Raw genomic sequence first — 13,592 nt, 5'->3', positions numbered from 1 at the left:
CTATAGAGTATATCAAATACATCAATAAATCATTCCCACCCAGCTTACAGTCCACCCCCAGCAGCACCCACAATCCTCAATCCGCCCGCGTTACTCCCCTCCGCCATAAGCGAATACGCCAACCAATACCTCGTCGGATGCCACGCAACCGCAGGCACGCCCGCACTCACCGCAATCTTGTGCACACTATCTCCCGTCTCCGCATGGAAAATTTCGAGGCCGTTAGGTCCTACTTCTTCACTTGAGCCGCACAGAAACCTGCCATCAAAACTCCAACTAACACCCCGGATTGTCCCGCCTCCCTCACTCGAAACTGTGCGTCGACAGACCCAGTCAGTCGTGTCCCAGAGTGATATTAAGGCATCGCTGCCGCCGACAGCCAAATAACGACTTGTGGGCGCTAGGGCGAGTGCTAAGCAGGCTGAACTGTGTGCGTTCAAGGTGTGTTGCAGGTTGAAAGAAGGATAAGAAAATATTCGAACTGTGCCGTCGCCCGTAGTCGCGAGAAGATCGAGGTCCGGTGCGGAGGGTGTGGGTATATGATATGAGAACGTAGTCGCATTCGTCTGTGTATTTTGCGGGTGGGGAGGTAATATCGTATACGTCGACGACACTTTTTGCTCTGCAACCGAAGAACCGGGCGGCCCAGTGTTTACTGTTGGTGTCGACGTACTCTCCACCGAAACAGGAACAAGTGTATCATCCTTCCTACCCACCATCACAACCCGTCCATCCGCCGACCACGACAACGTAAACGCCTCGCCTCCAACATCCAATTTACTCACGCACGTTTTTGAACGCACATCCCAAAACCGTACTGTACCATCGCTGGAACAACTCGCGAGCTCGGCGTCGCGAACAGGGTTGAAAATCACTTTCTCGATGCCGGCTGTGTGGCCGCGCAGTTCGGTTGAGTAGCGCGCGTTGGCGCGCTCGGGGTTCCATATTCGTAGGGTGCGGTTTGCGGAGCCCGTGGCTATGAGGGTGCCGGTTGGGTTCCAGGCTAGTGTTCTTATACTAAACACCATATAATCGTCAGTTCATGTCCGCCTAGGTGTGTTAAAGAGACTTTCGCGACGGAGTAGGACGAACGTGTGCGAACCAGGTCCGCGCGCAACGGGGTCTTGATAATTCTGTGTCTTTAGATTGCCGAATACATAGCCAAAGCGATCCTTGTGTATGAGCCGACGGTCGGGCTGTTTTGAGGCCATTGCTTGAGCTCTCTATCGTGCGTGTGAGGAGAGCTGGAGCTCCCGAGTCCCAAATGGGTATGGAGGCCGTCAAGTGCGCGCAATTGTGCTGGGAGAATAAGGCGGCTCGGCACTGGAGTAGCGATTCGTATGATGTTCTACCGGTCAGGGTTAAGTCGTTGCAAGAATTCGTCTGATATAAATTGTTCAATTGCTGAAATTGCTGTCATGGACAGATCAAGAGCGGTGGGACTATCAGTTTATCACTTTATCGGCTCTTGGCTGCCTCAGGCCGCAACATCGCCCTATTCTTCAAAGTGCTAAACTACTCAATATAATACACACTAAGACTCAATTTATTGCCCTTATGTGAACAAGTATTGTATGTCTCAAGACAAGTACAACGTAAGAGAAGAGTTTACAACAGAAATACTAACAGATTATTCCCAGGGTATGAAGACATCGTCACGAGTCGAAAGATTTCCCAACGCCATCAGAAACACCACAGACGAGACATTCATGAAAATTGTTTACAGCCCACGTATCCTCCCAATATGCATATATCCGCATGAAGCAGAAACAGTTAACCAGGCGGGCGATTTTTTGTACGCCTATTGCTACGATTAACTCAAGTAGCAACCCCATTTTAACTCGCGTCGTTCCAACCATTCCACCCCATACCTTGAAGCAACAACTCGAATTGTTGCTCTGAAAAGTTGTTCGTGTTGCCCATCATATCACCGAGCCCATTATTCGTAGCGCCAGAGTTTTGTGCTCGTCCTCGCCAGTTCTCATGGAGAGGTAAGGGTTTCTCCAAGCCTAATGAATCCATGCCGGTATTCATTGCGTTTGAATCAAAGAGCGGCGAGAATGACACATTGCTGTTGTTAGAGAAACCGTCAATGCCGGTGCTAAAATCAATGTGGCTTGGGTCCATGGAACTTTTAGCTGGTAAATTATTGAATTGGCCGCCCATTGAAGTTTGCTCCATGCCAGGAGGAGTAAATGCAGTATTAGAATGATTTGAAGACGAGTTCATCGTCTGCGGTGACGCATTTTCGGAGTGCATATGCTCGCTACCGCCGCTCACTACAGGTGAGACATCCATATCAAAGTTTGTTAACATAGCAATATCGTCTTGCTGAGGACTATGGTTGTTGGTCGCATCGGTCAAGTCCAATGCAGTGTTACGCCGCACACCTAACGGTTGTTGGTCGTTTCTAGGTGTGTTGTTCGATCTTTGACGGTTCGGGAGAGATCCGAAACTTTGTGACGCCGAGGTCCCTGGCGATGGCTGGTTCGCAGTGACATCTCTGTTCAAGTTCGCTTCTGTAATGGCATCTGCTTCCGAAGAGCGGATATTGATAATAGGAGTGCAATATTGATTGATACTGGAAAGGGACTCGGCCTGTTCAATTTGTTAGCTCCTTGCCAGGATGCATTTCTATCAGAGTCACTTACTGCTTGTTTACTGCGCATACTCTGCATGGATGAACCAAAAGTTGTTCCACTCAAATCCACATCTAGTTGAATGAGGAAAGATTCGGTTAATGCACTGAACTGCTTCAGCGCGCCTAACGCCGTGAGCAAGAACTGTAACGAAGACTTGACTGCCTGGCCTTCGGGTCGGGATTTGAGGTACTGTACGAAAACTCGAGCAGCGACATAAAGACAGAATGCGCTGAATGGATTCAACTTTGAAGCGTAAGTTTAGAGTCAGTGATTTTAGAAGTACGAACTTACTAGAGAAAGATCAGTATGGCTGACCATCTTCATGATACTAGAGATCTGATCTGCCGCGATGATGCACCTTCGTTTACTTTCAGCAGCAATCTGATTCATCTTGTGCTTTTCCGCTTTGAAAATAGCCGCCTGGTGCAAACAAATTGTCGAGGTATGTATAGCCATGTTGGAGAAGATGATGTTTGGATCTGATATTCCTTGAGGCAAACGAAGCGTGTGAGGGAGTGATAGGGAGATGTTCAGGAGTATATTGTCGTAGGCGCGATGACGTTTCCAGAATTCGCCGTTTACATCATCTTCTCGATCATGAGGATCAGGTCGGTGGAGATGTGTCAGATTGAGACCAAAAATGCAAGCCATGACAGCTACGCTGCCCAAGGGAGACAAATTCGCAATGTCACCAGCCAGTACATCTTTCAATGATGGTGCCGTTTCGGGGGTACCTGTCAAATAAGCCTCTTCGCTTGACGGTAGGTTTGTCATAATCTAAACACAACGTTAGCATTATTCTGCCCAATGTGCATACTATCTCCGAAAATTGACGTACATCTCTCTCATCGAACACCATCGGCCATCCAGTCCCAATACTCGCGTATCGATCTTGAGAAAAGCACATCCAAAACGTCCGTCGTCGTTCTTCTCTCTCGACCCAGTCAACTGGTGGAGGGACGCAGTGCTTGACATCCAATCCGACTCCATCTAAGCGGTTGAAACACATCATAGCTGCCATTCTTGCGCCCCGTCCCACGCTAACCCACGCTCTTGGGAAGAACATTTGCTTGAACTCGTACAAACTAATCAACACCCAAGCTTGACAGTGGCTAACACTGACCATATGCTCGCCGTGGCCTTTCATTTCGTCCAAATGAATATACTTCCGAGCCCGAGCGTACAGATGCTCTTCTAAGAAACTGTACTTCGGCGTAATGGATGCAGCCAATGCCCACATGATATAACGTAGACAGACAGGCGGGCGCATGTGGGGAGCTAGATTCATAGAAGCAAAGAATCGAGGGCGGTGGATCATAGGATGGGACGGATGAATCTTTGCGAAGAAGATATCAAATCTTGTGTTATAGTCAATAATCCCCTCGCTTTACTCAGAACTCCACTGGGAGTTCAAAACTTACAACTCATCTATGACATCCTGAGTCGGTAATGGCTCTTCTAAGCCTAGACTGATGACCTCCCATGATGATTCGGGATCAAAACTCGAGTTTGCGGTAGGAGCTCCATTTTGGGAGCCTTGAGCTTGTCTCATGGTGTCTGGAATCTGTGAAGTCGAGCCGTTTACGAAATTCAAGATGTCTCCTACTCCTGACATGGGATTCGACGTTGTTGGCGGCATAGATGTACTGGGAAGAGTATTATGACTTGGCTCGTTCCAAGAGTTCTCTGGTTCTTGGTTTTTCAGGAGAATTTCAACTTGTGCTAATCCGGGGCATAAGTCAGTTCGCCCTGGCCGAAATTTGCTACCATCTCGAAAACATACCTAACCGTGCCTCCAACTGCTTGACGTATCCTCTCTTCGGTCCGCTCTTCTTGCGCACTTCATCATATGTACAGTTGTGACCCACACGAGCGCATGTTCCGCAACTCGGCTTCTGTCCGTCGCATCTCAATTTCCTCTTCCTACACACAATGCATGCCATTCTTTTTGGGCGAGGGATTGGGTTACCGTCATCTTCGGCGGGTGAAGTATTGCCACCCGTATTTCCAGATTGTGACTGATTCGCATCTTGAGACACAGATTGTCGGGAAAGGTCGTTAAAGTAGTCGTCGTCCTGCTCGGCCATGGTCGGAATGGTGCGGGGTTCGCGATGCTGATCCGATGAGGTTGCGGTTGCCTCCCGTTGTAGAACGGGATGCTGTCCAGAAATAAGTATCGAGTCTCGCCGAGGGCTGCCTAACACTCTCGAAATATCAAATGCGGACGCTCATCCACCGTAGTTCGCAAGGCCGATAAGACTGCAATTATCGATAATTGAATCGACTGTGAACTTGAATCAAGAATCAAGATAGATGGAAGGCACCATCCAGCTGATGATTGGAAAGATAGAGAATTGGAAGTGCGGATTTAGTAAGGCTGGTCAGATAAGCAGCTGCCCTCCCACAAGCTGATGGCGGAACCGTTCGATCAGCAGTTCGTTGATTAGCTAGGATATAATCATGCTGGATTTCGACCGTTGGTTGTATGATAGATCGAAAAGAGAGGAGAGAGTATCTGCCTAAGGATACCAACTGACAACGGCGAGCTGGATGACTGCGCCATGTTGGCTGATGATTGGCGGAGAGCGGCGCTTGATATTTGGATTAGTAAGGCCCGAAGTCGGTGGATGTTCGCCGACATCCCGACCGTTAGTTACGAAGAGGCTAGCTATGGAGGGTAATAACATGTATAGAGACAATACTTCATAAAGAGAAAATATAATACAAGTTATACAGGTGGCTAGTCCCATGATCAAATTATACATTGTCCCATAGCAGAACTCCAGAAATGCCTGCATAGAGACTAAACAGGGATTGGTCCCACATATCTGATGACAAATTGAGTAGAAAGCGAATAGATGTACTATCAGGCTTAGTTGTAGCCTCTGCGACGCTTTCCTTGGTTGCGCACACGGGGAACGACAACGGCTTTGTTGATTTTCCATTTGGGACGAGTCTTGTAACCGGATTTGGTCTATATGGTATACAGTCAGCATGCGGAACTAGAAAGCAGTGAAGGAACAAACATACCGGAATACCCCAAGGACTCTTCGGGTGCACGTTACCCTTAGATTTACCGCGTCCACCACCGTGGGGATGATCCATAGCATTCATAGCCAAACCTCGCACAGTTGGGCGAATATTTAGCCATCGTGAACGACCAGCCTTTCCGAGCTGTGTGTACTGGTAGTTGGGATTGCTAGCAACACCGACTGTGGCACAGCAATCCATGTGGATCAATCTTACTTCACCGCTCTGAAGACGGATCGTGACATGGTTGGCATCCCGTTTAATTTTCTGGTAATCTCGCTGAGTGAGCCTCTTTTGTTCAGTCTCTCCAGTACCGGCCTCGGCTTCTAATTGTTGCTTGCGTTCCTCGTTCTTCTGTTGTTCGGTTCCCTTGGCGATGACTGTAGCAAAGGTACCAGCGCTACGGCAAAGCTGGCCGCCTTTTCCTGGACGTAAACCGACGTTGAAGATTAGGGTACCAACAGGAATCATGTGGAGAGGCAGACAATTGCCTCTCCATGCTGTTCGCGCGGCCAGAACACCAGGGTCGATAACTCCGCCCATGCTCTTCCAGAGATCATCTGGAATACCGGGCATATAACTCTGAATAACATCACCGGCTCTCATGCCATCAGCGGCTAGAATGTAGCTCAATTTCCCATTGTTTTTGGCACGAACCAATGCAATATGCGCAGTACGGCCGGGATCATGCTCAATTCGTTCCACCACGTGTGGGCCTGGATCGTTCCTGGCAAAATCTACGATTCGAATTCGTCTTTTGTGACCACCACCTCGGTGTCGCACTGTAATTCTACCAGAATGGTTACGACCACCCTTGGCATGACCTCTCTTGGGGAACGTCAACCTGTGTATGGGGCGACCTTTCCAGATGTGGTCGTTGATCGGTCGTCGCAGATGTCTTATACCGGGAGTTCGAGGCTTGTATGATCTGACTAGCACGCCAGCTTCATCTCGGGTCGGAGGAGGTGCAAAAGTGATACTCGGATCGAAGGACGAGATTTCTTCGACGGGAGGTCGTTCAGTCTCTTGAATCACGCTGGAATAGGACCGAAAGGACGAGAAGGAGACGCCACGAATTGGCAGCTGTAGAGCTCTGAGGAATAGGCGAGGCTGGAATGAGACCGCCATCTTGAGTTGCAATGTTGTATACGGTTGACCGAAGCCGCAGTTAAAATTTCAATAGAAGGGAGGGCGGTCGAGCCTCTCCTGTAAACAGGCAAGGAGAAAGAGAGATAAAATAGACTACCACGCTTACAGCATGGCACCAGTGAACCTTGACCTGGATGAGAAAAAAAAATAATATACTCTAAAAGAGCTCATAGGTCATCGCGGTGCAATTGGTCAATCTCCTTCCTGACGTTGAGACCTTCCGATCTTTTGATCGACTCCGGAAAACTAGAGTGTGGCTTTAGGGAAGCCACGTGATTTGTGTTGTACACCGCCACAAGTTCCTGGTGTCTATGTGGCTGGTGTATATCCGCGTATCACGTGACTACTACACGGTCACGTTGGCACGCTTGTTGCTGGGGCGACGGAGTGTTTTGGTCTCCACCCGCGCGCTCCTCGCATGCTGAAAAGAACCCGCGTATTTTTGCGTATTCTGCTTACCCGTTATTTGTGGCCTTTCGCGACCAAAAACAAAGCTTTTTCGCCTTTCGCCGCGTTCCTGAGGCAGCCATCTGCAAGTCATTTCGAGAGCGAAAAAGAAAAGAGCAAAAAAACACGTACGGTACTGTCACGCCGCTCCAATTGCTCGACTTTCTAGTACCAAACTGGCAGTCGCGTCATCACTCTAGTTCCCCTACTCTTTCGTTACACATCGCGAAGACTCAATTCTTCTCCTTCTTCTTTTTCAGATACTCTCTACACGACGCCGACCGCTCACAGCTTCTCCTGTACAGATCGTCATTCCTGCTTCTGTATTCAATTGTCCTTCAGCTTTATTCGGTAAGCAGCATTTTTCCCGTATTGCAATTTCCCGTCATTGAAAGAGACGCGAGGTTTGGCCTGGCTGGCAGTGGGGCCTATTACCGTCACTGACACCAGGATCCACGCTAGAGCCAGAGCCAAACATCGCCTGTCCGTCAACCTCTTCAATTCTGCTCTGCTCCGTACACGCTGTGTAGCATTCATTCCCATCTTCCACTCATACAAGACGTGCACATTCCTCAATCTCTTATGCTGACTCCATTCTCACCTCGTCTGCACAGAATTACAATTCTTTACTGCTACCTTAGACACGCTTATTGCTTACTCGTCGCGCTTGACTGAACGTGCCTGAGGTAAAAGCCTTGTCAACAACACGATTGATTGCTTGATATTCTGATATTGTGTACACATATTAAGAATATTGAGGATGTTCTGAGCTCACTTGCTGATCTGATTCTGGTAGACTCCTCACCATTGAGTATCTTACCACGTGTGGTATGTCTATGGATACTCCTCAAATTCTTTGATATCCCCACAGCAGGACCCAAGGCTAATGGAATGCAGCCTGAATACTGTGACAACCGATCTTTACTTCAGTCACCGGCTGGTACATTACCTGGATCTGTCCAGTCGTCTCTTGCTTGCCCGTCTTTTGACGCGTTTCTTTCTTTGACGTTGATTAATTATGCCTCCGGTAAGCTATTAAAAACATCTTATATCACGCCCTTTACCGGTCACTTGGCTCTCATCACGTCCAAATATGTCCTCATTCACCGTTCTTCAGGCCCGGAGTCTCCGTCAAAGGACGGTCACTAATGAAAACGACGAAAATGCCACATCGACACGGCTGACGAGGGCCAAGGCAGCTGCCCTCAGCACCGCAGACCTCAATGGAGGTGCAATCAAGAAGCCACTCCAGAGTAAGAGGGCGAATTCGACAACGGCCACTACAACCGCCGCTCAGAAACGACGCCCTGCCCTTGGTGATGTCAGCAACGTGACGAAAACTGATCTTGTTGACGCGAAGGATGGCAAGAAAGCTACCAGCAAGACTAGCCTCACTTCCAAATCAGCTACACAAGCAGGTGGTATACAGAAACTCAGCAGATCAAACACCACTCGTGCTGCTCTTGGTGTGAAAGATACTAACAAGAAAGCCGCTTCTGCTGCTGAAGTAAAGCGCCCCGGAAGTGGATCTGGTGTCAAGCGTTCATCCGTCAAGGATGAGCTGAATCAAGAAGAGCCGCCCCGTAAGAAGGTTGACATGGAGAAGAAGAAGACCGAAACTATCCAGCAACAGATTATATCCGAAAATGTTTCCGAAGTTGGTGTGGACGTGGTGGATGAGAAGGACTTGGAAGCCGAGGGTATCCTGGATCTTGATACAGAGGATCTTGACGATCCCTTGATGGCGGCTGAATACGTGGTGGATATCTTTGACTACCTTAAGGATCTCGAACACGAAACCCTTCCAAGCCCAGATTATATCGACCACCAGCCCGAACTTGAATGGAAGATGCGTGGAATCCTCATTGACTGGCTGATTGAGGTTCACGCAAGCTTCAGACTTCTCCCTGAAACCCTCTTCTTGACTGTCAACATTATCGATCGTTTCCTCTCTGCCGAGATTGTTTCTTTGGACCGCCTGCAGCTAGTTGGCGTCACAGCCATGTTCATCGCTTCAAAATACGAAGAGGTCCTGTCCCCACACGTTGCCAACTTCAGTCAAGTCGCGGATGAGACCTTCTCAGACAAGGAGATTTTGGACGCGGAGAGACACGTTCTTGCCACACTAAACTACAACATGAGCTACCCCAACCCCATGAACTTTCTCCGACGAATTTCCAAGGCCGATAACTACGATATCCAGACGCGCACATTGGGCAAATACTTGATGGAGATCAGCCTACTTGACCACAAATTCATGCCTTACAAGCAGAGTCACGTCGCAGCTGCAGCCATGTATCTTGCGCGTCTCATTCTTGATCGTCCCGGCTGGGATGCCACTCTTGCACACTACTCTGGCTACACAGAAGAAGAGATCCAGCCTGTCTTCCTGCTCATGGTCGACTATCTCCACAGGTCTGTTGCCCACGAAGCTTTCTTCAAGAAGTATGCCAGCAAGAAGTTTTTGAAGGCATCTATTGTTACACGCCAGTGGGCCAAGAGATATCACTCCCTGTATATCGATGGCGAATCTGAGGAGGCACAGAAATAGACAGTACCAAATGAGCCATGACACCTTCATCCTTATGACGTCCTACCAGGGGCTTACAGTTGGTCGGCGCTATATTAGGATTGATTTTGTTTTATACCGGGGGCGTTCTCTCTATATTTATGCAGGCGCTTGCGAAAGGTTCATTTGCATATTACGATGGCATTAGTATTCGGCTTTTTTCCCCTTGCACTGGCGTTTCACTTCTCTTCTTCACCTTATCTGTTGTTGGCTGTTTCAGTACTTTTACAGTACTTCTGCAGCGCTTCTACGGTTCACACATGCTTTTTACAAAATAAAACGGAGGTCCTTACTCCATGCATATGGATACCATACGGTTTGCATATGCCCAGCATAAGGCGAGGATGTTTACACAGACTTGTTTAATTCTAGGCGGCGCTGACTGAGGTGGCTTGTTGACTTGACTTGTTGCGAGGTATTTGTTTTGGTTGTGAGGGATCGGGATACTTATAGGCTTTGGATTGCACTTGAAGTTGTATTGATTGTTTGTTTGTTTTAATGGGGGTTGTAAATATCGCTTTGATTCTGAATGCGAGCGTTTCTAATACTGCGTCTCCATACTAAACATTAAACCATTTTGTACGTAGTTAATTTATTCAGCTTAATAGTTGATAGAGTTAAGATGATTCTCCGCAAAGCTCGGACAGCGCAATCTCGGGGACCACGGCTTGCCCAACCGTCAACGAGCATCAAAACGGAGATAATCTGGGGGCCGGGCCTGACGAATGACCGATCACTTTCCATTCCCCAACCAATTTTGCCTCAACTTTTACACACATATACTTGTATATACACCACAATTTCAACATATATTGATGTTATTCGTGTGTGAAGTATAGGAAAAGAGCAATGCCGAATAAAATATCCCCAACATGTCCCTTTTGCGCCATCGCAACTGCACACCCACCTCTCCCACCATCGTCAGCGTTACAAACAATCCCTCAACAGCACGACAACTCTTACCCCGGAAGTAGTTCAAGATCACATGCATTTTTGGTGCTATCGACGAAATATGTCCTCGCCTTTTTGGACATTATGCCGTTGTCAAAGGGGCATATTTTAGTTACGACGAGGGAGCATTATGAGAAGGTTGGCGAGTTGGGGGTGAGGATTGGGGAGGAGGTTTGTCATTCCATTGATCCTTCTTGATTGTATGAATTACATGGACTAATAAAGGAGGTCTATGTGGGTAGTTGGGTAGATGGCTACCGATTGTTTCGCGAGTAGGTATGCGCGTCATTTTTGGCCAGAGCAGTGCGGTGGAAGAACATCATTGGAATCTTGTACAGAACAACGGTATATATTCCCTGTCTCTCCACACTTTTCCAGAAGCATATGCTAAACTCGCCAAATTAATTGCAGGCGAAAGAGCAGCCCAGGTAGTCCCTCATGTACACTTCCACATCATCCCCCGCCCACCACTCGTCTCTGCAGATGCCATGGCCCAATCGCCCGGTTGGACGATGTTTGGTCGTGGCCGAAGAGAGGATTTGGATGATGATGAAGGTGAGGAGTTGGCGAAGTTGTTGAGGGAGGAGCTGGCGAGGGAGGTGAAGAGGGTTAAGCAGGAGGAAGGGATTGATTTGGATGTTGAGAGGGATTATAGATTATGATAGAATAGACTCTACTGCCTCTGAGTGCGTTGTATGTTCCGAGTACGTTTTGGGAGTTATTTAACACCAATAGATGTTCAGATTTGCTCTGTCTTGGGGTTTTTTGGTGGAGTCGGCTTTTTTGGTGCGAAATACTGTTCACATCATTAGCTCTGTCTAGGTATTGCACAGTTGGGCCACGCATACCAGTCGTCTGAATTCATTCAACTCATCTGCTGTAACACCATTCGGGTCATCCGTAACAGATTTTATGCGAGACACAGAAGATACTTCTCCTTCCGGCAGTTTGCGATAAGTAAGCAGACGGCGTGACCCTATATCAGTCAATCAGTAAGATGGCAAAGCTCCAGATATTTGAACGCACGCACAGGTAGAGAATTGCTGCACGCCTATATTGACAATTTCCAACCGTGGATGAGTCGGTATGATAAATTCTACATTCTGCTCATTTGCAGTTGGCATCCACATGGCAATCCGGCCTCCAACGACCAGAGTTCGGGCAGCAAAGTCTAGTATATCGTGTTGCAAAGTAACGAATCCATATGGCTTCTTGGGAGGAACATAGTCAGGAAGCCTGGTCGGTCATCTGTCAGCTATTCATTTATAATTACATTATAGGAGAAACCACTCACGTATGAGCCAGTACACCATCCTTGTACACCGGCTGCTTTGACTTCCCCTCTCTCAACCCCAGAACCCTAAGTCCCTCACGAATCCCATACGGCGGGTCACAAATAATCCCATCCAAAAACGGCACATCCCGTATCGGCGTGTTCGTCAAATCCGACATGAAGGCATCAAGGAACTTATCTTCAATTCCATACTGCTGAAAATTTGCCAATAGGCCCATAGGATTCTCCTTGGTGGGTTTGTGTCGACCCTTGAAACTCCGCCCATCAATATCTGCACCAAGTGTAGCGGCGCCGAAATAAGCGGCCGCGATGAGAAAACTACCCGTTCCGACAAAAGGGTCGAAGAAGAGTTTTCCGGGGGCGGCGTGGGCCATGTTTGCTGTGACGAGGGATAGTTCGGCATCCATGGATGTGGTGGATATGTATTTTCGTTTCTTGAGGTCGTATTTGTCCATCATTGTGCGACTGCTGGCGCATATCCAGCGGGCGAAATATACATTCTTCAGATCTTTGTGTCTTCCTTGCTTGTGCTCATGTTTCTGCTGTTGCTGTTCTTGTTGGCTGATTTCTTCAAGATCCGAAACATAATCCTCAAAAATAACAAAATCCTCGTCAGGATCCTTTAGCTTGATCGGTCCTTGGAGGTCAAGATACCCAAAACTCTCGATGAGACTCTTCTTTTCAGCTTGTGACCTCTTGGCTGAAAAAGTGTCTATCAAGAAACGGAAAGAGACATCCCTGTAGTCTTTCCAGCGATGTTCTGTTCTGCGTCGCACATCTGCATGAAGCTCTTCGTGGGTTGCTCCTCGGCCCCAGAGTTCAAAGACATCTTGGGCCAGAACGCTGCGAGATATCACTTTGCGTGCTGCCTCGATGTTGGGAAACTTGGCGATGCAGAATGGTGACTATTCATTGTTAGCGCCTCTCACGTAAAATAGTCGGTAATATGTATCAGAATATATGCAAGATACATGTATATACTCACATATTTATCATACAGCACAAATTCGACATCGACCCCAGCGAGACTGGCGAGAGCTTCGATTTCCGCCTGCCGAAAAGTCTCGTGTGACTGCGCAAAGCGGATTACGCACTCCATTTTGTCAATTGCAGTTTGCGCACTCGAGGTTGATTCGGTGTGGTTTTCTCTTTCTACTATGTGCCTTGCAAATAATGCTTGAAATATTTGTGGTACAATTTGGGTATTCGTTGTGATCAGTGAGGGGAGAAAAAACCCCTCCAGCAACGGCAATGAAAATATAAAAAAAAAAAATTATCCGGGATCCTTGGGGCAACTTCTTCAACAGCTTGAATTTTCTATTTGTGGTACGCAAGCCCATCGAGTCGCCACATACACAGGTATATGTACAGTTTTATATCGTAAAAAGGGTGAACTAGTTAGGATGTATTTCGTTTCATTCTATGTTAAGGGGTTGGGCATCTCGTTTGTTAGCGCCTATGAACGGTCCCCTGAAATGAACACAATTGACTTAATCTCAACAAATAGACT

At 47.8% G+C, this 13,592-nt stretch overlaps 6 protein-coding genes across 6 annotated transcripts; 2 read left to right on the top strand and 4 right to left on the bottom strand.

The window, feature by feature from the left end:
- Window positions 1–44: 44 nt before the first annotated feature.
- On the bottom strand, window positions 45–1,211 carry EYB26_005435 (uncharacterized protein; the record flags this gene model as incomplete). Its single annotated transcript, XM_054264720.1, has 2 exons — window positions 45–1,017; window positions 1,093–1,211. The coding sequence occupies 2 exons, from the start codon at window positions 1,209–1,211 to the stop codon at window positions 45–47; spliced, it is 1,092 nt and encodes a 363-aa protein (XP_054120695.1).
- Window positions 1,212–1,836: 625 nt separating this feature from the next.
- On the bottom strand, window positions 1,837–4,729 carry EYB26_005434 (uncharacterized protein; the record flags this gene model as incomplete). The annotated part of the gene is made up of 6 exons (XM_054264719.1): window positions 1,837–2,598; window positions 2,652–2,885; window positions 2,934–3,419; window positions 3,481–4,000; window positions 4,064–4,364; window positions 4,426–4,729. The coding sequence occupies 6 exons, from the start codon at window positions 4,727–4,729 to the stop codon at window positions 1,837–1,839; spliced, it is 2,607 nt and encodes an 868-aa protein (XP_054120694.1).
- A 785-nt stretch (window positions 4,730–5,514) lies between these two features.
- On the bottom strand, window positions 5,515–6,800 carry EYB26_005433 (uncharacterized protein; the record flags this gene model as incomplete). Its single annotated transcript, XM_054264718.1, has 2 exons — window positions 5,515–5,616; window positions 5,673–6,800. The coding sequence occupies 2 exons, from the start codon at window positions 6,798–6,800 to the stop codon at window positions 5,515–5,517; spliced, it is 1,230 nt and encodes a 409-aa protein (XP_054120693.1).
- A 1,486-nt stretch (window positions 6,801–8,286) lies between these two features.
- EYB26_005432 (uncharacterized protein) lies at window positions 8,287–9,819 on the top strand (the record flags this gene model as incomplete). Its single annotated transcript, XM_054264717.1, has 2 exons — window positions 8,287–8,295; window positions 8,386–9,819. The coding sequence occupies 2 exons, from the start codon at window positions 8,287–8,289 to the stop codon at window positions 9,817–9,819; spliced, it is 1,443 nt and encodes a 480-aa protein (XP_054120692.1).
- Window positions 9,820–10,686: 867 nt separating this feature from the next.
- EYB26_005431 (uncharacterized protein) lies at window positions 10,687–11,450 on the top strand (the record flags this gene model as incomplete). Its single annotated transcript, XM_054264716.1, has 3 exons — window positions 10,687–10,959; window positions 11,031–11,133; window positions 11,200–11,450. The coding sequence occupies 3 exons, from the start codon at window positions 10,687–10,689 to the stop codon at window positions 11,448–11,450; spliced, it is 627 nt and encodes a 208-aa protein (XP_054120691.1).
- Window positions 11,451–11,527: 77 nt separating this feature from the next.
- On the bottom strand, window positions 11,528–13,181 carry EYB26_005430 (uncharacterized protein; the record flags this gene model as incomplete). Its single annotated transcript, XM_054264715.1, has 5 exons — window positions 11,528–11,584; window positions 11,637–11,764; window positions 11,819–12,024; window positions 12,083–12,987; window positions 13,068–13,181. The coding sequence occupies 5 exons, from the start codon at window positions 13,179–13,181 to the stop codon at window positions 11,528–11,530; spliced, it is 1,410 nt and encodes a 469-aa protein (XP_054120690.1).
- Between the last annotated feature and the right edge of the window lie 411 nt (window positions 13,182–13,592).

The sequence above is a fragment of the Talaromyces marneffei genome, chromosome 4 (assembly GCF_009556855.1).
Source record: "Talaromyces marneffei chromosome 4, complete sequence".
NCBI lineage: Eukaryota > Fungi > Ascomycota > Eurotiomycetes > Eurotiales > Trichocomaceae > Talaromyces > Talaromyces marneffei.
This window is presented reverse-complemented; position numbering and strand designations above follow the sequence as displayed.